Source organism: Theropithecus gelada, chromosome 17 (assembly GCF_003255815.1).
Source record: "Theropithecus gelada isolate Dixy chromosome 17, Tgel_1.0, whole genome shotgun sequence".
In the NCBI taxonomy this organism is placed as follows: Eukaryota; Metazoa; Chordata; class Mammalia; order Primates; family Cercopithecidae; genus Theropithecus; species Theropithecus gelada.
In genome coordinates this window covers 92,767,625-92,793,741 of record NC_037685.1, presented here as the reverse complement: position 1 = coordinate 92,793,741, position 26,117 = coordinate 92,767,625, and the positions used below count along the sequence as shown (strand labels likewise).

At 40.1% G+C, this 26,117-nt stretch overlaps 1 protein-coding gene across 3 annotated transcripts in view; it reads right to left on the bottom strand.

Moving 5' to 3' along the window:
* The window catches only part of VPS36 (vacuolar protein sorting 36 homolog), a 36,934-nt gene extending 13,956 nt beyond the window's left edge, over nucleotides 1-22,978 (bottom strand). Inside the window, exons 1-8 of one of the 3 annotated variants that reach the window (XM_025364248.1) lie at nucleotides 21,728-22,978; nucleotides 16,260-16,328; nucleotides 13,000-13,070; nucleotides 10,178-10,292; nucleotides 8,750-8,839; nucleotides 7,620-7,706; nucleotides 537-569; nucleotides 338-415 (exon numbers count right to left, since the gene is read on the bottom strand). In XM_025364248.1, coding sequence (XP_025220033.1) covers nucleotides 338-415; nucleotides 537-569; nucleotides 7,620-7,706; nucleotides 8,750-8,839; nucleotides 10,178-10,292; nucleotides 13,000-13,061 — 465 coding nt within the window. In that variant the 5' untranslated portion in view covers nucleotides 13,062-13,070; nucleotides 16,260-16,328; nucleotides 21,728-22,978. The remainder of the gene's footprint in view (nucleotides 1-337; nucleotides 416-536; nucleotides 570-7,619; nucleotides 7,707-8,749; nucleotides 8,840-10,177; nucleotides 10,293-12,999; nucleotides 13,071-16,259; nucleotides 16,329-21,727) is intronic. The other 2 variants (XM_025364246.1, XM_025364247.1) reach the window with 2 other exon arrangements.
* Nucleotides 22,979-26,117: the final 3,139 nt, after the last annotated feature.

Here is a 26,117-nt window from a genome sequence, read left to right as displayed (position 1 = left end):
ACCATCCTGACTAACACGGTGAAACCCAGTCTCTACTGAAAATACAAAAAATTAGCCGGGCGTGTGGCACACGCCTGTAGTCCCAGCTACTCAGGACGCTGAGGCAGGAGAATCGCTTGAACCCGGGAGGCAGAGGTTGCAGTGAGCCGAGATCACACCACTGCACTCCAGCCTGGGCGACGGAGCAAGACTCCGTCTCATAAATAAATAAATAATAAATAAAACATAAATAATAAATACAACAGTACATTCAGAAAGACAATGTAAACCACAAAAACCTTCCTGCATTATTTGTGTTATCTAGTTTCAAATGCCTTAAAAAAAGCAACTTATTTACCTCATCTTCTGTGATGTCACCTTGTTTGTCTTTAATTTTATTAGCAATTGATTTTGATAACTCCACCATTTCTTTAGCCTGTCAAATAAAAAGTAAAGACTGAAAAAGCAATATTGTCCCCAAAATGTCTGCTTACAAAATATATTTCAAAAACTGTATCATAATTGGTATGAATTTAATAGGCATAAATGATATATACCTTGATCATTAGTTTGCTGAGGTCCTCAAAGGCCTGAAATGAGAAATGAATTTTTGTTGAAATCCATCTAAATAATTAAAGCAATGAAGCACCCTCTATTTTTTCCCCATAAAAATTTGAAATTTTCGGCCGGGCGCGGTGGCTCGCACCTGTAATCCCAGCACTCTGGGAGGCCGAGACGGGCAGATCACGAGGTCAGGAGATCAAGACCATCCTGGCAAACACGGTGAAACCCCGTCTCTACTAAATATACAAAAAAAATTAGCCGGTTGTGGTGGCAGGCGCCTGTAGTCCCAGCTACTCAGGAGGGTGAGGTAGGAGAACGGTGTGAACCCGGGAGCTTGCAGTGAGCTGAGATGGCGCCGCCACTGCACTCCAACCTGGGACAGAGCAAGATTCTGTCTCAAAAAAATAAAAAATAAAAATAAATAAATAAAAATTTGAAATTTTCTTGCAAATATCAATTTGTTAATAAATATTTATATAAATAATAAATCTACCTTACTCTAAAATTGCATTTTAGCTAAAAAACCATACATTTTCCAAACAAACTGCAAAATAACTTCACATTTTCAAAGAGAAAATAATTATTATTGATTAAATAAGCAAAAGGTGATATAAACAGTAGTTCAGAAAATATTATTTACTGTTATTTGATAAAAGTAAGAAATTCTGTCACTGTCACTGGTTTTTTTCTAAAATCATTTTCTAATAGGAAGTCAAGAATAAAAAGCACTACAAAGCATTCCTAGTTAAAAATGGCAATACACAGCTGCAGGAATAGTTATCTGGGCACAATAATTTTGGCTTTAACACAGGTCTGACTTAACTGAAACAGTAAGTCTCAGGCTCTGATTATCAAACCCATTATGCTTGTAGATATGGTGGATATCACAAAAGAAAAACATTCAAATACCATCTAAATGTATCTACATAGAATCAACTGTTTAATTTGCTACAGCAAAAAACTACTTCGAAGGCCTCTTTGAATTTAAATATATTTATAATAAATTATTTCAAGTTACTGAAAATATACTCCCAGTGCAGAATATCTTATCTAATTGATGCATACAGATGTCATTTTTTAAAACCAGTTAAGCAGCTTGTCATTAACTGAAATATCAGTCCATATGGTGGTCTGAAACATAATAGTGGCTCTGACCAGCTTATGCCCATCTGCAGGAAAGCCTCCCCCATCTGCAAAAGGATTTTGCTAAAAGAATAGTGTGTTGCGTATTCTTATGGCCAACTCACTAAGGTTAATACTGAAAACAAAGGGGAATGTGCACACACCTAACAGGAATTTCCTTAGATAAACAAAAGGCTTAAACACTGGATTCTTATCAGCTAGAGCCAGCAGATGCAGGAAACCCTTTGTGAGAAACTCTGGGCACCAGCTCTGAAACTAAGTCAATTCTAACATTTAGATAGAGGGTAAATCACACACCAACCTAGTTTTCAAAAATAAAACATACATTTTGCACACTTAGGTTTTTACTTTTAATATATAAGATATTAATAAGATTTTATCTGTGTAAAGAAAACTAGTAAAGATAACACATTTATATTGTATATGGTAAATCACTGTATTTATTATTATTATGTTGTTGTAGAAAAAATATGCTAAGTTGAGAGTCCACAAAGAATACATAAATAAGCCCTGTAAACTTACACATAGGCAATTAAAAAAAAGTAAATATTTTAGTGCCTCAGAAGTGTCTATAAATATTTTAAGTGATTATAAAACACAGAGAAAAGCTTCCTCACTTGTATTTCTATAATTATTATAAAATTTGGAATTAGTCAACTATCAAAAAATGAGTAAAGAAACTACCTACAATAAAAATTAAAGCAAAAGAGATGCACATATCCATTCTATAATTGCATCTGCCAGTTTATGGAACCTTGTATCCCTCTACCACACCTATAGTCAAATTTCCACTCCAAATTTGAGAAAAACAGCACCTGTTTTAAAACCAGGAGTACCCCCTTAAGCTGACTTACAACATGATTTCTTACTGACTTTTAGTTATCACTTTGGCTATTAGCGTCAGTAACTCAGTATATTCTTGATTTTTCACTTCGGTATTCTTGAATGTGCCTTGCAGATTCCATTCCCTTTTCCTGGGTTCTTCTTATCCATGCTGGTCATCTGCTAGAGCCTATTCATCTTTCAGCCTTTGACTTCCATATTCCTGCTGCTAACAAGCCCTCCGTGACCTCAACAGAAGTTAGGGATCATGTTATACGTCCCTGCTGCACCCTATATGTTCTCCTTGCAAGGTGTTTCTCCCACCATGGATAATGCCTCTTTGCCTGCCTGTGTCTGTGCATCACCACAGTATCCCCAGCCTCTGAATCAAGGCCCAGTAGGGAGGAATATCTGCTGAATAAATTAATGATCTGCATGGCTAATGATCTGCTGAATAAATTAATGATCTGCATGGTTAATGATCTGCTGAATAAATTAATGATCTGTATGGTGGAGCACAATGCTTATGTAGAATCTTTTGAACTATGCGACTCCAAGAAAATTAGACTGAAACAAAATAATTTACTTGATAAATTAAGAAAAACATTATTTTCAACATAACATTGAGTTAGTATGGCAGTATTCAGAAAGAAAAATACAAATAATGCAAAATCAGCCCACTGCTCCATGCCATCTCCAAAAGTGCTGACACAAAGAGGATGACAACAGACACTGCTGTAAGAGGATGGTGACAGCACCTTCCAGGTGGCGAAGAGAGTGGTGATGTGGTGCACTGTCACCACCAGCAAACTGCCTGCAAATCAGGAGACATGTGTTCTCATCTGCCTCGTTCCAAATCTAGTCACTCACTCTGAGACAATTTCTTCTCTGAATAATAAGAACCCTTCTAATGCTAAAATGTTGAAATTTTATGAATCTTCTCAGAATAGATGATTCTGAAAAGATGGTGGCTATGGCAGCACAGTTTTTGAATCTCTCCAAATCACAACATGAAAACAGGGCAACTAGATTTTAAAACCAAAAACCCCATAGGTAACATATACTACAATACTAAGTGTAAGATACTAGCAAAAACCCCTCAAGATACAAGCGGGTAGGGCAAACCACTAAGAGCCACAAGACCTGCAGGATGCCAGGATCTAGGCAGGAGAAAGAAAAGAAAAGCAACAATGTAACCCACAGACCTGAGAAAGCAAGAGCCCCAAGAGAGCCAATAGGGATTCACTAGAAAGTAAAGCAGGCCAATTTGAGGACAGTGCCTAAAATGGGGAGGATTGTGCCTACTTCAATTATGGGAGGGTCCACTATTAACCTTTTATATCAAAATAAGCTAAAAGATGTTAGGAAGATGATACAAGCTATGAAGGTTCAATATAAATCAGAAATAGGTGACAGGAAAGAATTAAAAATAAAAGGAAAAAAATCATTTCAGAAATAAAGGCTACACTAGACAGACATGAGTGAATAAACACAACAGATAAAACCTTCAAAGAAAGGTGAAAAAGAGGAAAACTTCCTAAATAAAAAAGAAATGAGGAAAGAAATGAAAAGCATTAGAGTCACAAACAGTGAAGACAGGCAGTGAAACTGCAACATACAGCTAATAGGAGTCCCAGAAGAAAAAAAATCAAAGCAATTATTGAAAATTATAGGCCAGGCACTGTGGCTCATGCCTGTAATCCCAGCACTTTGGGAGGCTGAGACGGGCAGATCACGAGGTCAGGAGATCGAGACCATCCTGGCTAACATGGTGAAACCTCATCTCTACTAAAAAATACAAAAAAAAACCTAGCCAGGCGAGGTGGCGGGCGCCTGTAGTCCCAGCTACTTGGGAGGCTGAGGCAGGAGAATGGCGTAAACCCGGGAGGCGGAGCTTGCAGTGAGCCAAGATTTGGCTACTGCACTCAAGCCTGGGCGACAGAGCGAGACTCTGTCTCAAAAAAAAAAAAAAAAGAAAAAATTAGCTGGGTATGGTGGCACGCGCCTATAGTCCCAGCTACTTGGGAGGCTGAGGCAGGAAAATTGCTTGAACCCGGGAGGCAGAGGTTGTAGTGAGCCAAGATTGCGCCACTGCACTCCAGCGTGGGCAACAGAGTGAGACTCCATCTCAAAAAAAAAGGAAGTTATAATACAGGAAAATTTCCCTGAAATTAAAGAATTCCTGAAACTATTTACTGAAAAAGCACAGCATGTAACTAAGAATAACAACTCACAATGACTAATAGACACATTCTAGTAAAATTACTGGGCTTTAAAGTAAAATTTAAAAATCCTTTGCCCATCTAGGAAAAATAGCAACTGTCTTTTAAAGGGAAAAAATTAAATTATCATCACTTTTTGATAGCAACACTTCATGCCAGACCAAAAAAAAAAAAAAAAAAAAAAAAGTAATATAGTGAAGACACTCAAAAAAAGAAAATGTGAGCTGAGGATTTTAAATCCAACAAAACTGACCTTCATGTATAAGGAAGACAAACATGGCAGATACAGGGAATATTGTTCCTATGATCATTTCCTTAAAAATCTATTACAGAATGAGCTTCAGACAACCAAAGCGACCACAGAGAGCTCAGCATTGAGGACTGGTGGTACTAAACATGGAGGTACTTATAAAACTAAGAGTCAATGAGAGCTGGAGCTGAGGGGAGAGTGTATGCAGTGGCTGCATGCTCAGACGGTGTAAATACAGTGCACCTATTTTTCAAATGTATGAAGAATGGGGAAAACACATATACATTTTTTTTTTCAACTGTTTTAGTAATTATCTGGTAGTGTCATCTTAAATTTGAATAGAAAAGATAGGTATGCTCTTGTTAGGCACTTTATATTAACAACAACAAAATTCTAGCTCTGTCCATTGAAAAAGCCTAGAAACAAAGATCAACCCAATAGTGATGAATATTACTAGCAAGCAGATTGTGGTTCTGAAATATCATTTCCCACTAAAAGAAAACAGAGCGGGCTGGGCGCGGTGGCTCACGCCTATAATCCCAGCACTTTGGGAGGCCGAGGCAGGCGGTTCACGAGGTCAGGAGTTCAAGACCAGCCTGACCAACATGGTGAAACCCCGTCTCTACTAAAAATACAAAAATTAGCTGGGCGCAGTGGTGCACACCTGTAATCCCAGCTACTCGGGAGGCTGAGGCAGGAGAATTGCTTGAACCTAGGAAGTGGAGGTTGCAGTGAGCCAAGATAGTGCCACTGCATTCCAGCCTAAGCGAAAGAGTAAGACTCTGTCTCAAAAAAAAAAAAAGAAAGAAACCAGAGTTTCTCAGATAAATGGTTGATTCTGGATCTGAGGCAGGAAATGTACAAGATGGTCCTGGAGCTTTGTCACACCAGATAGTGAAGAAGCTAGCAAAGTTCACCTAGTCACAACAAAAGCACTCAGAGGGCCAACTTGAAGCAGCTCCCACTGGCCAAAGATGGGACAATTTGAGCTTCAAATAGGATAATAATTATAACTGATTGAAATCCATCAAATATGCTAAACTTCATGAATTCCTAATGACATGTTAAAAAAAAACCTAATTAGTCAGCTGGGCACAGTGGCTCAGCCTGTAATCCCAGTACTCTGGGAGGCCAAGGCAGGCGGATCACGAGGTCAGAAGATCAAGACCATCCTGGCTAACATGGTGAAACCCTGTCTCTACTAAAAATACAAAAAATTAGCCAGGTGTGGTGGCAGGAACCTGTAGTCCCAGCTACTCGGGAGGCTGAGGCAAGAGAATGGTGTGAATCCGGGAGGCAGAGCCTGCAGTGAGCTGAGAATGAGCCACTGCACTCCAGTCTGGGCGACACAGCAAGACTTTGTCTCAAAAAAAGAAAAAAAAAAAACCTAATTAGTCATCGTCAAAAGATAATAAGGAAACAATTTATTATCCTGATGATAAAGGAAAATGCAATTATCCAGTCTTTCCCATATGAACTGGACAACCAAATAGTAGATAAGGGAAACATTTCTTTAAAAAGTATTCCAACTAATAAATGAAAAATAAAGACAGAATTATCACTATTTACCACAACCAATGAACTAATAGATCTAGGCACTGAATATTAACAGCTGCTAACATGACAGAGATAAGATGTGCCTCCCACGAAAGAACACTGCATCACCTCTAGTTTTGCCAAAGGGACAGAACATGAGTGTGACAGAGATTCTGGATCCAGCTGCCAATTTGGGGAAAATACAGGGTTGAGGAAAATACACAACTTCAGCACAGATACACACACATCCAGAAAAACCTACCATGGGCACTTAACAGGTCAAATGCCCTTGGTTCCCAGTGAGCCCAAAATAAGTATTTAAATAACTATTTGCAGTTTTAGACTTTACTTGATTGACATAAATCTTTGAAATTCTCTGAACAGCAACCATCATGGAATTTTACTTATGAATTACTATAAAAACCAGAGATTTACTTTAAAGCATCATTTAATAAAAAACCAAGACCATTTTTATATAAGCATGGAAAAATCAATGATACGTTTAGCTGTATTAACTAATTACAGAATCTAATGCATACTGGTCTTTTTAGCTAGAGTTCTTTCCCCTTCTCTTGAATTTCCTCATATATGATGAAGCTTCAAAACATTGGAAAGTACATGCTCAGGGTTGTCTCCTAGTAGAAGTGATGGGCTGCTTTGAGCCATTCTTAGTGATGTTTGGTCTGATCCCTGGGTGGTCATCAACATAAAATGGTGTGGTATCTGGCCACAGACAGTGGCCACAGAATAGCATTTTTCTCTCAACTAAGTTACTTCAACTTCCAAAATCATTATATAGAGAACCCTGAACTCATTAGGAGTATCCTTCAATCAATTCCATCTAGACTTTAAAATCCACACACAACATTCTATGATATTTTCTAACAGCAAGCAAATTTGCATTTCTTTTTTATTCCTTTCAGAAAGAGGTTTTGGTTAGATTTTGCCAGTCCGAGGTAGACCTGTTAAAGAGAATAGGAGACTATGTAGCTTCAGGCAAATGAAATATATTCTAAATTACAGAAGGGAATTAGTCACAGCTGTATCTAAAAGAATAGACACAAATGGCTGGAATAGATGCAGAGCCAGAATTTAACAGTTACCTCAGAAATGTTTTTGTCCGTTTCTTTTCTTTTTTCTTCCAGTTTCCTTTCAATACCTACAATTCCTACAGCCCTTATTCTTCCTGGCTGAAAAAAAAAGAAGTAGAAAATAAAACATACAAAATAGGAAGCAAACAAAATCTTTTGTAACCAACCACATTGTGTTTTCAATGGCGGGAAAGGACCCACAAAGAACCAAAGAAAAATAGCATACACTGACGTTTAGCTTCCCTTCAAAACATGTGTTTGTTTCTTGCTGTACATAATGATCTTAAAATCATTCAAGAAAAACCAAATATACAATAAATGGCATATTTTACTCTGCATTTTAGATATAAGTTAAATTTCCTATCATTTTCCTTCTTTGGCAAGCTATTATGTATCAGATATTTAATAGGGTCTCAAATGTACAAAAAAATCACAGTTTAAATTTTGGTTCTTAATTAACACTTATTATCCAAGCTACTTTCATACATTTGAGTACCTGTCTAGTGTTGGTGATTAATTTAAACAGGCCTGGAAAACATCACCCAGCTGTACTGTCTGTTCTCTCAAATGCCACACTGACTATGAAGCACAGAATTCAGTGGGTGAACTCAACCTTCTATCACCCTAAGAATTATGCTGGTAAGCAGTTATTTATGCTTACTAAGTGTCTGCTGTATAGACAGCACTAAATTAGGTACTGTGAAAATAATTTTTGTGTTTTTTTTGAGATGAAGTCTCGCCCCTGTCGCCCAGGCTGGAGAGCAATGGCACAATCTTGGCTCACAGCAACCTCTGCCTCCCAGGTTCAAGTGACTCTCCTGCCTCAGCCTTCTGAGCAGCTGGGATTACAGGCGTGTACCACCACGCCTGGCTAATTTTTGTATTTTTAGTAGAGACAGGGTTTCACAATGTTGGCCAGGCAGATCTCGAACTCCTGACCTCATGATCTGCCCCGCTTTGGCCTCCCAAAGTGGTGGGATTACAGGCATGAGCCACCGTGCCCGGTCGAAAATAAATTCTTTATCAGAATGCCATTGCAGTATTTTGTTTTGGGCAAGTTCTACAATCATAGAGTCTTTTTCTTAATGAAGATGTAAGTACAGAGTTGAAAATACTGGATTAGCAAATAGTTTTAAAAATACCTGGGGTCCTCTATTTGTTTGTAATGACTGGGAAACTGGCATATTCTCCCATCTTCTCTGTGTCATTTCCTCTGATAAACGCCTGTAAAACTGTTATGCAAATAAATACACTTTAAATGAGTCAGTCAGATTGTAGCATCCTTGTATAAATCATTACTTAACATTTCCTTCTTTTTTTTTCAGGTGGAGTTTCGCTCTTGTTGCCCAGGCTGGAGTGCAATGGCATGATCCAGGCTCACCACAACTTCCGCCTCCCTAACTCAAGCGATTCTCCTGCCTCAGCCTCCCAAGTAGCTGGCATGTGCCACCACACCTAGCTAATTTTGTATTTTTAGTAGAGATGGGGTTTCTCCATATTGGTCAGGCTGGTCTTGAACTCTCGACCTCAGGTGATCTGCCCGCCTCGGCCTCCCAAAGTGCTGGGATTATAGGCGTGAGCCACTGCGCCTGGCCACTTAACATTTCTTTCGTATAAAAGTCTGTTGTTCAGTCATTTGCAGCAAGCCCAGAATTCTCAGAGACATCAAAGAAAATCAAAGGAAATTCTTTTCTTGGATCAGCTTCAGAAAGCACAAAGGAAAAAAAAGAAGGAACTGACCTTCTATATAAAGTAGGCTATTCTCAACAAAGAGATGAGTGACAATGAAATCAATAGACTTACTTTAAACAATCCTGCATATGTGGATTGTTTTCAATCTATAATGAAACAAACACAGTGCCAGGAAAAATATACAACCATTCTCCATGAAGGAAGCAGAGCATAATTTGTCTAGTTAAAATATAAAACCAAAAAGTAGGACCAAAACATACCTATGCTCACAAATAATCAAATATGTTTTTCATATGCTTAGTGATCACTTGTCAGGAGCACTGGGTGAGGTGCTATAGAAAAAATTAATAATAATTTATTATATTGATGGGGAGAATACATACTTCTAATTATCTTAAGAATTATTGTATAGCAACTTATTTGGAACATATAAACTATTATACTGCAGAATAAGTACTTAAGTGATTAAGATTAACTGGAGTTAATCAAGACAGACAGCCTGATTTAAAGCTGGGGAACCTTCAGATACTGAGATAGTTCAACATATCATTCCATTTATATTCTGTTCATTTAACTAAACTATACCACTGAAAACTCTGCTAGTAGGCAAATGGCATGACTTAGTGTATTTTCCAGCCTCTGTTCCTTCCTTGGGACCACACCCTCTGCTTCCCATTCCCACTGAAACCTAAACTTCATACTCTCCGCTCACTGCTAAGGCTTAGGATATAATAAAATTTTATTGTAAAACTATGGTGAAATCTGGTATGTTGTATAATACTACCTTCCATCATATTAACAAGCCACAGCACACACACACATACATACCACACATACACACACCTTTCTAGTACAATTTTATTCATGTAGAAACTTACCTCAATCTGACCATGTTCTTTGAAGGAGAGTTTGATGTAGGAGTTCTTACTACTCTGGAATGGGCCAGGTTCTTTGTTAGGAGGAGCTGGGTGAAGATGAACCACTATTTTGGCACTGAAGAAAAAACAAATGTAATATATTGAATTGCTTTTCAAAAAATATATATAACTAATTCTACTTTTATAACTTTTTATGTGTTTCAAATCACTTTTAAAATTCATATAGAAACAAACATCCCAAAAAGCATCCTTTTATAGTGTGTATTAATTCAATATTAATAAAGCTTTCAAAAATCTCTCTACTTAAAACTTATAAGCTATGAACCAAAAAGCTTCAAGTTACTAGCTCTGTAGATTAAATTAGAGTGTGACTTTAGAAAATAAGGTCAAAATAAATTTGCGAAAGTTTGAGTTTATGATTATGGTTTTCCAACTACAAACATCCCCAGAGGTTATAAGGGGGCCTATGATTTCTGCCAAAGCATACACCCTTATTCATTTGAAAACAAAAAGTGAAAACTTATCTGTAAAAATGGCCAGCTGATATTTTATTAAAATTCCATCCAAAACTAACATTCTACAGTGTCATTTGTTGGAAAATGCCACTCAATCAACAGCATGATCTGGAAAGATAGCCAATAGCAAAAACAATTCCGAAAATGCTGTGGCTCTAAGAACACAAACTACCATTATCTTTATGACTATCATTATCTTCTATGCTATTAAAAATACCACTATATTTGGTCAGCTTAATAAGTCTGTTTTCCTCCTTTTTTTTTCAACCTAGTCAATAAGCAATCCTATAAAGATCTGGGAAACTAAAAAACTCAAAGTATCCCAGGTACCTAGTTTAGTGCTTTTTCTGTGTTGATCATGCTATAGATACACACTCAATTTTACTTTTCTTTTTTTGGAACCATATGGTTACCCAAATATTACTGTAAAATTGAAACACCAGGCATTGGGCCTCCTCAGTGTGAATGGGTAGGGCCAGTCTTGTAAGGACTCCTCCTATTCCCTTGTGGTAAACTTCTTTAAGTGAAGTGAGAAAATAAACTATGTGAGCAGAATCATAGAACTGTCTGAAACAAATCATCAAGTAGAGCAACAAAACTATGACAATTATGATAAGATAACCAAGCAAAAGCATTTCATAGTCTTTGAAACTAAAAAAAACCCTCAGCCCTACTATCAGATTCTGTGAAAGGACACCCATTGAAAAAGTAGTAAGTATAATCAAATAAAGTTTAAAAGCTCCAAAGTAAGCATAAAAAATCTATGCCAAATTTTGTATATAGTCTTTTATCAAGTCATCCAATTACTATACTTCATTAAATTTTAAATCTATGAAATAAAAAAAAGCATCTTCAGAGATGTTAAAAGGTGAAATGTACACATCTTGAAATCAATGCAAATATAACTGTTTGAGGGGAGGGGCTGGGAACTAAAGAGAATACTTGACAAAAGTTAACTTGGCATATTACTGAAGTCCTCCTCACTGGACATGTTTAAAAAATAAGACATTAACGTGAAGGTAAATATTTAAAATTTTTTTTTAGTTTAGATTTCCTTGGAACACAGGAAAGGAAAATTCAAATAACCTGGAAACAACCTTAAAGTTTACTTTTTAGAACTTAATACAGTGGAGAAAATTGATAAGGGGAAAATATAAATCATAATAACAATCTACCCTAAAAATCTATGGCTTAAAAAAATCTATGGCTTATTAATTTTTTAAAACATTGGTTTCTTTTATGTCAAATAAATAATATTTTACAGTAAATCATAACATTATGATCAAAGCATGCATTGCATGTCCAGTGAAGCTCAACATTGTTTAACTTCTACTGAAATGCCTAATTATGCTAAACCTAAAGATAAGCCTACATAGGAAAAAAAAATCCCATGCCAATAATATTTGTTCATGTCTCCTCAATGACATGCACTTAAAATATAAAGCCAAGTTTTCGGTATATTTGAATAAACAGAACATTTGAACTTACACCTTTATACCAAGGTGGCCTCATCTCCTGGTTTGCCTGGGATGGTCCCATTGTATCCTTGTTACCCTGGTCTAATTGTTCATTGTACCTGCTATTATTCTGATAAATGTCCTGCTTTGTATAGTAACTATTATTATATGCTGTTTAACTCTGCTATCTGAACAAGTAAAACCTGAGAAACAAACTTAATGATCAGGTTAGAAACAGAAGCAAAGTCAGTTATTTTTCTCAAATAGGTTATTTCCGATTTTAAGTATGAAATGACAGGTACACAGGCATGTGAAAGCAAAGTGTCTATGGAAAGATAATGATAACTGGGCCACATTTCTTTTTTTTATTTTTATTTATTTATTTATTTATTATTATTATTTTTGAAACGAGGTCTCGCTCTGTCCCCCAGACTGGAGTGCAGTGGCCCGATCTCAGCTCACTGCAAGCTCCGCCTCCCAGGTTCATGCCATTCTCCTGCCTCAGCCTCCCAAGTAGCTAAGTCTACAGGCGCCCGCCACCACACCCGGCTAATTTTTTGTATTTTGAGTAGAGACAGGGTTTAACCATGTTAGCCAGATGGTCTCGATCTCCTGACCTCGTGATCTGCCCGCCTCAGCCTCCCAAAGTGCTGGGATTACAGGCGTGAGCCACCGCACCAGGCCCACATTTCTTTATTATGACCCATGTATAATAAACAAGGATATTACAGCAAATTATTCATGCTTAAGAATCAATTCATACATCATTGAGTCTAAGATAGGACCTTCTGACCAATAGCATAACAGGAAATGTTTTCTGTGAATAAAGACTGTACTATATAGACCTTACCTCTTCCCAATTCCAGCTGCCTGTTCTTCAATGAACACAATTTGGGAAAGGAGAACGGCCATGCAACACTCCTAGAAGGAAATCAATAGCTTAAATCAAAGACTCTAAACAACATCCATAACACTTGTCAGAAATCCTTGTTTTATAGCATTACAGTGCCATATACCCTAATAATAAAAATAATGAAAAACAATGATTTTGTTACTTAAATGAACTTAAGGAAAAATTAAATGGAAACGATACTGTGGTGGCATGTGGCTGCATGGAAGAACATAAGAAGTTTAAAAGAAGCTGTCACTAGCTTTTGTTTTTACAATGGGTGCATTTTCTTTTTTTTTTTTGAGACGGAGTCTCGCTCTGTCGCCCAGGCTGGAGTGCAGTGGCGTGATCTTGGCTCACTGCAACCTCTGCCTCCCAGGTTCACACCATTCTCCTGCCTCAGCCTCCCAAGTAGCTGGGACTACAGGCGCCCGCCACCACGCCTGGCTAATTTTTTTGTATTTTTAGTAGAGACGGGGTTTCACCATGTTAGCCAGAATGGTCTCGATCTCCTGACCTCGTGATCTGCCTGCCTTGGCCTCCCAAAGTGCAGAGATTACAGGCAGGAGCCACCGGACCCAGCCACAATGGGTGCATTTTCTAAGAGTAATGTTTCTACGAAAATGTTTTACTTGTAATATTTTCTTACACTGAAAGCAAAAAACAAAACAGATACGTCAAAACAATTTTAAGGAGGGCATTAATGTAGATGATTTTCTCTTCTTTATAATTTTCCATACTTCACTCATATGCCCATATGCAATTATTAATAGTTTTAAACAAAAAATATTGATGTAGTATCCCTTTATCCATGTTTAACTTTTTTTTTTTTTTGAGACGGAGTCTCGCTCTGTCAGCCAAGCTAGAGTGCAGTAGTACAATCTTGGCTCACTGCAACCTCTGCCTCCCAGGTTCAAGTGATCCTCCCCCCTTAGCTTCCCAAGTAGCTGGGATTATAGGTGTAAGCCACCGTGCCTGGCTCATTTTTGTATTTTTAGGAGAGATGGGCTTTCACCACATTGGACATGCTAGTCTTGAACTCCTGATCTCAAGTGATCCCCCTGCCTCGGCCTCCCAAAGTGCCGGGATTTACAGGCATGAGCCACTGTGTCTAGCCAGTATGTTTAATTTTTTTTTTTTTTTTTTTGAGACGGAGTTTCATTCTTGTTGCCCAGGCTGGAGTGCAATGGCGCAACCTTGGCTCATTGCAACCTCTGCCTCTCAGGTTCAAGCGATTTTCCTGTCTCAGCCTCCCGAGTAGCTGGGATGACAGACATGTGCCACCACGCCCAGCTAATTTTGTATTTTTAGTAGAGATGGGGCTTCTCCATGTTGGTCAGTCTGGTCTCGAACTCCCAACATCAGGTGATCCACTGCCTCAGCCTCCCAAAGTGCTGGGGTTACAGGCATGAGCCACCACACCTGGCCTTAGTTTTAACATATATAAACAGTTATGTTTAATTTTTATGTGACTAGCAATGTAGTAAGTCTAAAATTTGTCCAGATGGACCTCTTTATATGATAATCAAAAAATTATACTAAGATTAACTTATCAACATATGGTTTAAGGACATGCATTCTATCCTCCCCAAAAAGATTTATTTCCTGAATATATATTACTTGTAAAAGGATTAGATAATATTAACAGTCTAAGGCAGCAGTCCCCAACCTTTTTTGTATCAGGGACTGGTTTCGTGGAAGACAGCATTTCCTGGAGAGCAGGGCGTTGTGGTTTCGGGGTGAAACTGTTCCACTTCAGATCATCAGGCATTAGACTCTCATAAGGAGTGCACGACCTAGATCCCTTGCATGCACAGTTCACAATATGGTTCGTGCTCCTACGAGAATCTAATGCGTCTGCTGATCTGATGGGAAGTGGAGCTCCGGTGGTAATGCTTGCTCACCTGTCACTCACCCCCTGCTATGTGACCCAGTTCCTAACAGGCCACAGACCAGTACTGGCCCGTGGCCCGGGGAGTTGGGGACTCCCGCTCTAAGGCATGCCTTATCAACAGGGGCAATATCAGACCTAGGAGACAAAAATTAGTTCCCAGGGTGCAAAAAAGTCAGATATTGTAATAGTTAGCAGCCCTTCAAGGGCTACAGTACAGTATATAGTTTATTCGTGGTACTAAAATTTCACGGGGGTTTGGGAGAACAATCAGGAAAATAAAAACACAGATGAGATAGCCATCTTACTGGCAATGCTGAAATTAATGTATATATACATTCAGGTTGAAGCTCTAGGAAATAAAGATATATATCAGCTCTACATACATATAACTCTCCATCTTCCTTAAAAAAAAAAAAAAAACAACAACAGGTTGGGCAAGGTGGCTTACAACTGTAATCCCAGAACTTTGGGAGGCTGAGGTGGGCGGATCGCGAGGTCAGGTCAGCCTGAACAATATGGCTAAACCCTGTCTCTGTTAAAAAATACAAAAATTAGCTGGGCATGGTGGCACATGCCTGTAATCCCAGCTACTCGGGAGGCTGAGGCAGGAGAATCGCTTGAACCTGGGAGGCGGAGGTTGCAGTGAGCCGAGATCACACCACTGCACTCCAGCCTGGGTGACAGAGCAAGACTCTGTCTCAAAAAAAAAAAAGGGGGGGGGGTGTGGGGGACTCCTCTTGCTGAGTGACTTAGAGACAGATCTCAATATCTAGATAAAGGCATGCACTTGATGGCAGGCCTAGTCTCCTGATTCTCAACAACAACCCAGAACACAATTTGGTTTTAAGGACATACGAGCTCTTTTTAAAGACTCCCTCACAACTGATGGGGGAATTATTCCCCTGTTATACATGGACCATTTAGATATAGAGTAGAATTTGGTATTTAAAAAACATGATTCTCCATCCAGTAACTACATGGACTTTTCTGGAGCTGAATAAGGGACAACACGCTAACTCCTGTTTCTGCACTCCATTCAGAGAAATTATACGGGACACACTCTTTTGTCATTCAGAAAAGGAAAATTTATTATTGCATTCATTATATAAGTTTTACCAGACATGAAAAAAGAAGAAAAAGTTTCAGTGATTTAAAACCTACAATGGTGGCTCACTCCTGTAGTCCCGGCTACTTGGGAGGTTGAGGCCAGGAGAATCACTTGAGCCCAGAAGTTAGAGATCAGCCTGGGCAATACAGCAAGACCCTGTCTCTAAAAAATAAATAAACAAAATAAAACCTTCAACAGATGTAAAAAACTGTATCTTACATGATTTTTCTGATCTCTCCAAATCAGTCGGTGTGTACTAAGAAGGAGAGTCCCAGCATCAAATTTTATCTAGAAAGAAAGAGCATCACAAAATATTAATAATATACCACTCATTGTGGTTCAGATTTTCTTCTTCATAAATTATACAACACTAAGTTAATCATATAAATAAACATTTCACTTTTAGAATAGGCTTACCACAAAGTAAAGAGAACCAATGCTACATACTTCATAAGCTATCTGTATAGTCTTGACAGAATTAGAAAAAAATGCAAACAACAACCAGGTATGATACACATTCATACTCTGCAATCCATGCAAAGGTTAAAAAGAAATGATGAGGTAGAACTGCATGGATTACCATAGAACTCTAAGACACTGGATGAGTGGGAAAGAAAGTGATTTACAGCAATTTACAATACTACATATGCTGTATATATGTGTGTTTGTAGAAACACAAGTAGTGAAAAGGGTCTAAAAGGAACACACAATTATCTGTTAACAATCATTATCTCAGAAAAAGTGTGAGGAAAGAGGTAGAAGGGAAGCGAAGAGCTCTTTTTTACCTCTACACTTCACTACTGATTGAATTTCTTTGCAACTGAATTCATGTATAACACTCTTAACATTTTTTAATAAAAACAAAATCCAGGAATAGATACAAATACATACAAAAATAAATATGGATGGAGATTAAATCAATGGCAGTGGGACAACTGGGTCGCCAGGTAGGAAAAAGAAAAACCCGTATGTCTGGATTTATACCTAATATAATGCACCAAAATGAATTCTAGATGGATCAATCAAGTAAAAAACGAAAAAAATTATAAAAGCACTAGAAAAAAATCATGAGATAATTTTTAAATAATCTGAGGGGAGAAGACCTTTCTAAGAAGGCGTAAAACCCATTAGCATTAAATGAAAACCCCCAAATTCATATGTTGAAGGCCTAACCCTCAACGCGATGGTATTTGGTGATGGAACCATTGGGAGGTGATTAGGTTTAGAAGGTCGTGAGGTGGGGCCCTCATGATGGGACTAGTATCCTTATGAGAAGAGGAAGAGACAGGAGGGCTTCATCTCCATGAACACGTGCTGAGAAAAGACCATGCAAGTACACAAGCAAATTGTGGCCATCTGCAAGCCAGGAAGAGTCTCCTTACCAAGAACCAAATCTGTCAGCACCTTGATCTTAGACTTCCCAGTCTCCAGAACTATGAGAAATAAATGCCTGTTGTTTAAGCCACCCAGGCTATGGTATTTTGTTTTAGCAGCCGAGCTGACTAGGACATACTCTTTAGGTATGTATCAGCTATTCAAAATATAAATTTTAAAATGTTCTTCAAAACTTCAATACAATCACAAAGAAATGCCAGCTAGGTCTTTAGGACCAAAACTTTAACCCTCACTACTTGTTACTGTGCCCTGAAAGTTATATAAATAAGCAAGTTTTAGAACTGGAACCCAAGAGATTAATGAATTAAACCCCTGCGTTTCTGTTAAAAGCAAGATATATATTGGAAGTTTCTATTTCGAGTTACTAGAAAGTGGAATTTGCCATAAGGTAGGGCTTGCTTGTGTCCTTTCCAGGAATATTCGGTTATTTTAAAAGTTATATTTGATGCTAAGTGGGAGCTGAAAAACAAAAAAAAGTTAAAAGGATAGTCCCATTTATAAGGCAACCTTACAACATAAACACTAAGGAAAGCATTTTAGTGAGTGTCCAGTTTATTAAAATAAGACTGGAATTGTTTTGAATTTAAAATAATATGTTAAAAATATGGCTGGGCGCTGTGGCTCACGCCTATAATCCCAGGACTTTGGGAGGCCCAGGCGGGTGCACCACGAGGTCAGGAGATCAAGACCATCATGGCTAACACGGTGAAAACCTGTCTCTACTAAAAAAAATACAAAACAATTAGCTGGGCGTGGTGGCAGGCGCCTGTAGTCCCAGCTACTCGGGAGGCTGAGGCAGGAGAATGGCATGAACCCAGGAGGTGGAGCTTACAGTGAGCCGAGATCGTGCCACTGCACTCCAGCCTGGGCGACACAGCGAGACTCCATCTCCCCCCGCCAAAAAAAAAAAAAAAAAAGTGATCTGACTTCAGCACTCACTGAAAAGTTATTACCCTGGTTTTTTAAATTTACATATTTTCTATTATAAAATAATGCATGTTCAGTGTTGAAAATCTGGAAAATATTTAGAGTCTGAAAAAGAAAATGAAATAATTCATACCAGCCAGAGTGTGTGTGTATATATACATAGATGTTTATGTATACATATGTATAATCTTTAAATAGAATAGGACAGAGTTTTATAACTATTATTAATAGTATAGTTATAAAATATAGTTAGCAACCTATCATTGGCAATTCCTCATGCTAATTAGGGCATGCCATAAATCTTTTTTTTTTTTTGAGATGGAGTTTCGCTCTTGTTGCCCAGGCTGGAGTGCAACAGCACAATCTTGGCTCACTGCAACCTCCGCCACCCGGGTTCAAGCCATTCTCCTGCCTTAGCCTCCCAAGTAGCTGGGATTACAGGCCCCGCCACCACGCCCAGCTAATTTTTTGTGTTTTTAGTAGAGATGGGGTTTCACCATGTTGGCCAGGCTGGTCTTGAACTCCTGACCTCAGGTGATCCACCCGCCTCAGCCTCTCAAAGTGCTGGGATTACAGGCGTGAGCCACCACACCTGGCCTCATGCCATAATTTAATTAACCAATCCCTATGGTGGACATTCAGATTGCTTCCAATTTTTCCATATATAATAATATTATGTGTAATATTATAATAACATCTGAGATGAGCATTCTCCACATGTAATATTTTTATGCATCTCTGATTCTTTCCCAAGGGTAAATTCCTAAAAGTGAAATAGTTAGCTGAAAAAGAATAAACATTTCTAAATCTTCTGATATATGCTGCCAATTTGCCACTTTACACATTACTAACATTATTTTTTAAATTAGCTGAGGCTACAGAAGTGTCTGTGAATTCAAACAAATGACCTGCCTACACTCCTTACGAAAGTAAACACATTATCCAGTCATAATGAGCCCATGAAAACTGTGCCTGTATAAACAAGCAAGTATGCATGTATTATTCATAAGAGGCACTTGGGCGGTGGGAAGAGCAGTCCATTGGATCTGGTTTGCAATTCTATCTCCACCAGTTACTAGTTGTGTGACCTTGGACAGCTCAGTTTTCTCAACTATCAGCTGTGGGTGTCAGTTTCCTCATCTTTGGGAAGATTAGCTGTATTAAACATTACATCAAGGGTGGCACCGGTGGCTGCCATATTATGAAGTCCTTTTTTTTTTTCCGAGACAGAATCTCGCTCAGTTGCCTAGGCTGGAGTGCAGTGGCATGATCTCGGCTCACTGTAGCTCCATGAACAAAGCACAGGCTTTGATTCTGATCAACAGAGATTTAAATCTCTCTCTGTGGATCTTAGGCAAGTCACTGTATCTCTTCGAGTTACTTTCTCATTCAGTAAAATACCTCATATTCCTGTTGAGAGGATTAAATGAGATGACATATACAGCTCTTGGCTCACAGTAGGTACTTTAATTATTCAGGTTTTTAAAAAAATGTGTTTCACACCTACAACCAGCCAGGAGATACAAGGATGAGCAAGGCACACCTTCTGTGCTCCAGGAACAATCAAACTAGTCTAGAAGACAGCCATGCGCACGCTTGCCCAGAGAATGGGTTGGGACGCAAAACTATGAAGACTAAGCAATCTGGACTGCAGTCCCTAGGCCAAAAGAGCCAGTGAGGCATCCTAAAAGGGAGACTAACTTCATCAGATTTGGGGGCTAATGTGTGTAGCCTTGTAGAGTCTTTAGCACCACAGAAGTCTGGAAACCTTCCAACAGGTGAAGGAAGCCAGGATACCGCACTTTCCCCCAGGAGTCAGCCTGTACCTCATTCAGCCTAGGGACCACATAGCTGCAAGGCAGCTGAGCAAGTGACTAAGTCCAGCTCTGGGGCACAGTGGTAAGGAGAACCCTCTTAGAGCTCCACTCCAATTTCAAGCTTTTAGAAGAGTTAATTCTGGACTAGATCACAGGGTCTCAAGCAATGTTTTCCCCATGATTTGTTTCTTAAACCTCTGACATCTATATACTTGTCTGCTAATACAAGCAGCAAAAATTTTAAAGTAAAAATTAAAACTCGCTGGTTCAACAATGTATCTTTCATATAAAACTACTAATGGCTGTTATTTTACACTGTTTTAAATCTATCACAGCTATACTGCCTGCCAGCAAAGGTGTTCCTAGTCTTCAAATTGGAGTTCCATAGAACTGTATCATGCCACGCTCTGCAAAAGCATGACTTCCTAGTGCTCCCTCAGGGAGTGGCACTGGAGGAGTCTCTGAGGACAGATCTACCACTGTCAACATTCAGTTCCTCTCAAAGGGGGGACAAAATCAAAACGCCGAGGAAGGGGAGGTGGATTAACCTTCCCATTTAAAATAGTTACAAAGATGTAAATTGGTAAGAAAAGAGAAAAAAACAGCTTGTCACTCCAATCCAGGGATAGAAGACTCAACTTGAGATCAAGCTAGTTAAAGTGCTAAAGCAGGCTGGGCACAGTGGCTCACGAGTCTGTAATCCCAGCTCTTTAGGAGGCCCAGGTGGGTGGATCATTTGAGGTCAGGAGTTTGAGACCAGCCTGGCCAATATGGTGAAACCCCGTCTCTACTAAATATACAAAAATTAGCTGGGCGTGGTTGCAGGCGCCTGTAGTCCCAGCTACTCAGGAGGCTGAGGCAGGAGAATGACGTGAACCCGGGAGGCGGAGGTTGCAGTGAGCCGAGATCGCGCCACTGCACTCCAGGCTGGCCACAGAGCAAGACTCCATCTCAAAATTAATTAATTAATTAATTAAATTAAGAAGTGCTAAGGCAGTAAGTGAAGTTAGGTCCAAGCAAATTATTTAAGGAAAAGACCTTTACTCAATAATACAGGCAACCAGCCCATAGAAAATGCCCTAAGGGAGTCAGAGGACCGGGTCCAAAGTCACCTGTGCCTGTAAATAGCTGTAAGTACTGACCAGGAAAAGCTATGAGTTCAGTAACTTATATCAAAGTACAGCGGAAAGTGTCGTTAATAAAACGGCAAGGGAAGAGAGGCAGCAAATTAAAACTTCTGGAAACCAAAAATGCTTGTGGGTAAGTGAGTTTTAAATTTTTTCTAATTCCAGTTTATACATTTCAATCCAGGACAAAAGATTTCATAGTTTCAACAAAGTATCTACAAAATATTTACTTACACTTCCTATTTCTCCTCTCGATTTGAAAACGCACCTTCTAAGATTTATACTTGCATTACAAGGCACGGTCTACTATTAATATAACACTTTACAAAACATACGCTCAGAACGCCTTTCTAAAGCAATTAGAAAACAAAACAAAAACCCAAAAGCTTTTGGCAAGGGCATTCCAATAAGGCACTGATACCTCTTTAGGAAATCCTTTCGAAGCAATCCCTCACCCCTCTGCCCAGATATGCTAATCCCTCCGACTGCATGAGGTCCAAGCTAAAGCTTCCGCTGGGGACCGTACGGCCACCGCGCCCTCCTCACAGAAAGGCGGAACCTGGCTGTCGGGTGCCGACACCGAGGCTGGTGTAGTCAGGGGGTCTGGAAACACGCCAAGGAAGTCGACTGCCGGATCGCCGCCCGGCGCCCGCAGACTGCGAGCGCTCCTTCTCCCGGGCGCTGCGGCTGTGCTCTCCCGGAAGCATTCCGGGCAGAGAGAAGCAGACGCGATCCGCGCCTGCTGGGAACCGTGCCAAAGTTGGGACCCGAGCAGGGGAGGCGGCCGAGCGCCCCACGCTGCGTGCGACCGACCGGCGGGGAGCGCAAGAGCGCTGCGCCCCACACAGAGGCCGGCCGAGCCGCCGAGGGCCGTGAGCTAGGCCGGGGACCGGGCCACACCGAGCCGGGCCGCGCGCCCACCGGGGACCCCTTCCGACAGCCCCTTGGGAAGGCTGGCCGACGCCCTACCTTCTCCTCGCCATCGTAGATTCGCACCCCGCGCTGCTGGATCACCAGGGTCTCGTTGATCTCCAGGAGGCCGCTGGTCCAAACGAATCGGTCCATGGCCGCCGCCACCTAGCCCCTGCGCTCCCGGGCCGCGAGCCGCAAGCCGGGCAGCCTGCGGCGCCCCCTAGCGTCGGACGGGGCGGAGAAGGGTCGGGGCTGGTGAGGGAGGGAGGGAGCGGCCTGGCCGCGAGCAGGCGCGGCTGCGAGGTGCGCCCGGGGACGTGGAGACGTGCGTGGAGCGCCCCCTGGTGGTCCATTAGCCGCCGGCCTTTTAGAACCCTTGATCAGCTAGCTGTCAACCCCATTCTAAATTCAGAGCTTACGGGCGCGCGAGGGAGCCCCGACCACAGCTTAGCCTTGCTTATTGTGCATTATGACAGCATGTTTGTGGCAGTTTTCTTGTCAGTGCCCAGAATATTGCCATATTCATTAATGATTGTAAATAATCATAACCCCTCTCCTTCAAATGACTGTTTATGGCACGCATTGTTTCTATACAGCTGCAGTTAGTACTACCTGTGCTGCTCTTTTTTTCCCTTTAAGATTATCTTTATATTGTAACACAAAGGATAAATGCTTGAGGTAACGGATACCTCATTTACCCTGATGTGATTATCACACACTGTATGCCTGCATCAAAATATCCTATATACCCCAGAAATATATACACCTATATATCCACACAAATTAATTTTTTTTTAACTGGGGGAAACAGATTTTATTTAACCGGGCTTGGTGGCGCACGCCTGTATTCCCAGCTGCTTCCGAAGCTGAGGCGGGAGGATTGCTTGAGCCCAGGAGTTTGACACCAGTGGGCGACGTAGAAAGACCCTCTCCCCCTCCACCCCAACTCCCCCACGCCACTCCATGCCCCAACCCCCGGGCTCAGAAAAAAAAGATTATTTTTATTTAGGCATTTCCAATATTAATACAGACCTCATGCGTGAATTTACATTTCAATATGTAGTTCCTCTATAATTTAGCTGTTTGTTGGCAAAGCCATCCATGGCTGCTGCTCTCACCCACCAGGCGACCTCGTGCCTCTAACCATTTCATTTTTGTATTTTGCTATATAAATGGAACACCTGGCTGGGCGCGGTGGCTCACGCTTGTAATCCTAGCACTTTGGGAGGCCGGATCACGAGGTCAGGGGTTCGAGACAAGCCTGGCCAACATAGCGAAACCCTGGGTCTACTAAAAATACAAAAAATTAGCCCGGCGTGGTGGCGGGTGCCTGTAATCCCAGCTACTCGGGAGGCTAAAGCAGGAGAATCGCTTGAACCCGGGAGGTGGAGATTGCAGTGAGCCGAGATCCCGCCATTGCACTCCAGCGACAGAACGAGACTCTGCCTCAGAATAAATAAATAAACAATAAATAAATAAATGGAGCACCTTATAGATGTCCTTCTACAACTGATATTTCTTTTTAGGATTATTTTCTTACAGTGTCTTCCTAAAATAGAACGACTGCTTTAAAGGTTGTGATATATTTTAGAGAGCCTACTACTTATTGGGGTCTTAACCAAGGCTGCCTGCCCAGGTGGGCAGAGGGGCAAAGGGGCAGAGGGACATAGGGTAGGCTTGCTCTCTGCTCCCAGGGCTCCACATTTCCCCCAGTCGTGGAGTCAGTAGTCTGTGGCCAGGCTTTAAAGGAAAGGAAAGGCTCTTTCCAATGGATATAAGCAATCTCTCCCCAGAAATGAATTGCCACTTTTACCATGTTCTAAAATCCTGTGTGTATTTTGGTCTATTTCTAAACAGTGTCTTCTGTATTTCATATTTTTCAATTTCCATCATGACTATATGCCCAATAACTAAAAGTTCTTTGAAAACATTTGATTTGCTGTATTATGCTATCAATATATATCACAATTTTTGATTTTTGAGTATTTGATTGTTTACCAACTTTTTAGTCTTTTTTAATTGAAGGTAACATGTGACCTAAGAGTCCTAATCAGATGTGGAACTGTGCAGTTTTGCCTGGGCTTTGCAATGATCAAAATGTTAGGCAGTGAGGACATTTACAAGGTATGTTTTCTGCCCTTGAGTGATGTACAGTCTGTACTACACAAATATAAGCCTGGCATATGATAGCTGCTGGGATAGACAACTGTACAAGGGTTTCCTGTATCCAGGCTGGAGCAAGGAGAAATGTCATGTGGCTTATATATGGCAATAAATGAATAGACAAAAGGTTTTAATTTTTATGAAGTCCAGTGTATTTTTTTCTTTCATAGTTCATGGAATTTGCCTATTTAAGAAATCTTTTTTCCACAAACTGGTTATGAAATCTTTGCCTAACACAAAGTCACTAAGATTTTCTCCTATAATTTCTTCTAGAAGCTTCATAGTTTTGGTTCTTACATTTAGGTCTATGCTTTTTTTTTTTTTTTTTTTTTGAGACGGAGTCTCACTCTGCCGCCCAGGCTAGAGTACAGTGGCGGGATCTCGGCTCACTGCAGCCACTGCCTCAAGGGTTCAAGCGATTCCTCTGCCTCAGCCTCCTGAGTAGCTGGGATTACAGGCGTCTGCCACCATGCCCGGCTAATTTTTGTATATTTAGTAGAGACGGGGTTTCACCATGTTGGCAAAGCCGGTCTTGAACCCCTGACCTCAGGTGATCCACCCACCTTGGCCTCCCAAAGTGCTGGGATTACAGGCATGAGCCACCACGCCCGGCCATCCCCAGGATGTTTTTGCCAGGACCTCCCACCTTCTGAATCAGATGGTTCCTTTCAGTCCCAATCCTGCTAGACTTCTGTAGTGCCCAACACTGTGGTCCATTACCTCTTTCTTCAGCTTCTCTCTTCTCCAGACTTTGTGACCCCATTGTGTCCCCATTGTCCTCCTTTCAGATTGTCCTTCCCTGTTCTCTCACAGGCACTTTTTCTTCAAATGACCACAGGAGGAACAACTAACACTAATTAATCAATACTTCAGGTGCCTGCAGTTTCATGGTCAGCTGTGTTGGCAAAGAACCGTTCTGAAAGGAAGTCTTTTTTTGTTGTTTTGTTTGTTTTCCTTTTTTGTTTTTTGGATCTTTTAGAAAAGGGTCTGCTTTCTCTCCAATAATTGTGTGGCAGTAATATTAAAAAGTGTCTCAAAAATAGACCATCATTGGAGTGGATGAGTCTGGAGATTAGAGGAGAATTGCCATGTTGGGAAACCTAGCAGTTTTGCAGGTTTTCCTACTCACCATCTCAGCCTACTGAGATCTCCATGGTATCCTTTGAATCACTTTCTTTTTTTACCATGCCCACTTATAAAAAATTATTGAGGTTCACGTAACATAAAATTAACCATTTTAAAGTGAACAACTCAGTGGCATTAATACATTTACAGTGTCGCCCAGCCACTACCTCTAATTCCAAAACATTTCATTTACTTCAAGGTAATGAATCCCTTATTCATTAAGTGGTCTCTCCCAAGTCGGCCCCTACCCTCAGCCTCTGGCAACCACTATTCTGAGTTATTTCACTATGGATTTATCTACTCTAGATCTTTCATATAAATGGAAGCATACCATATGTAACCTTTCATATATTACTTCTTTTAGCATAATGTTTTGGAGGTTTTTGAGTCACTTATTAACGCTCTATTTTGTTCTCAGTTAATAGAAATCCCTGGTTACCTCCACCTATCTGATGAAACTAGTAAATAATCGACAATATTGACAGAAGTATTTAAACAGCAGTGATATCTTAAGGATGGTGATGGATACTGTTACACTAAAACTGGGACATTTCATCATGTAAAAAACTACACAAAATCTCAAACCAAATTCTTCATTAGCAAGATGCTAC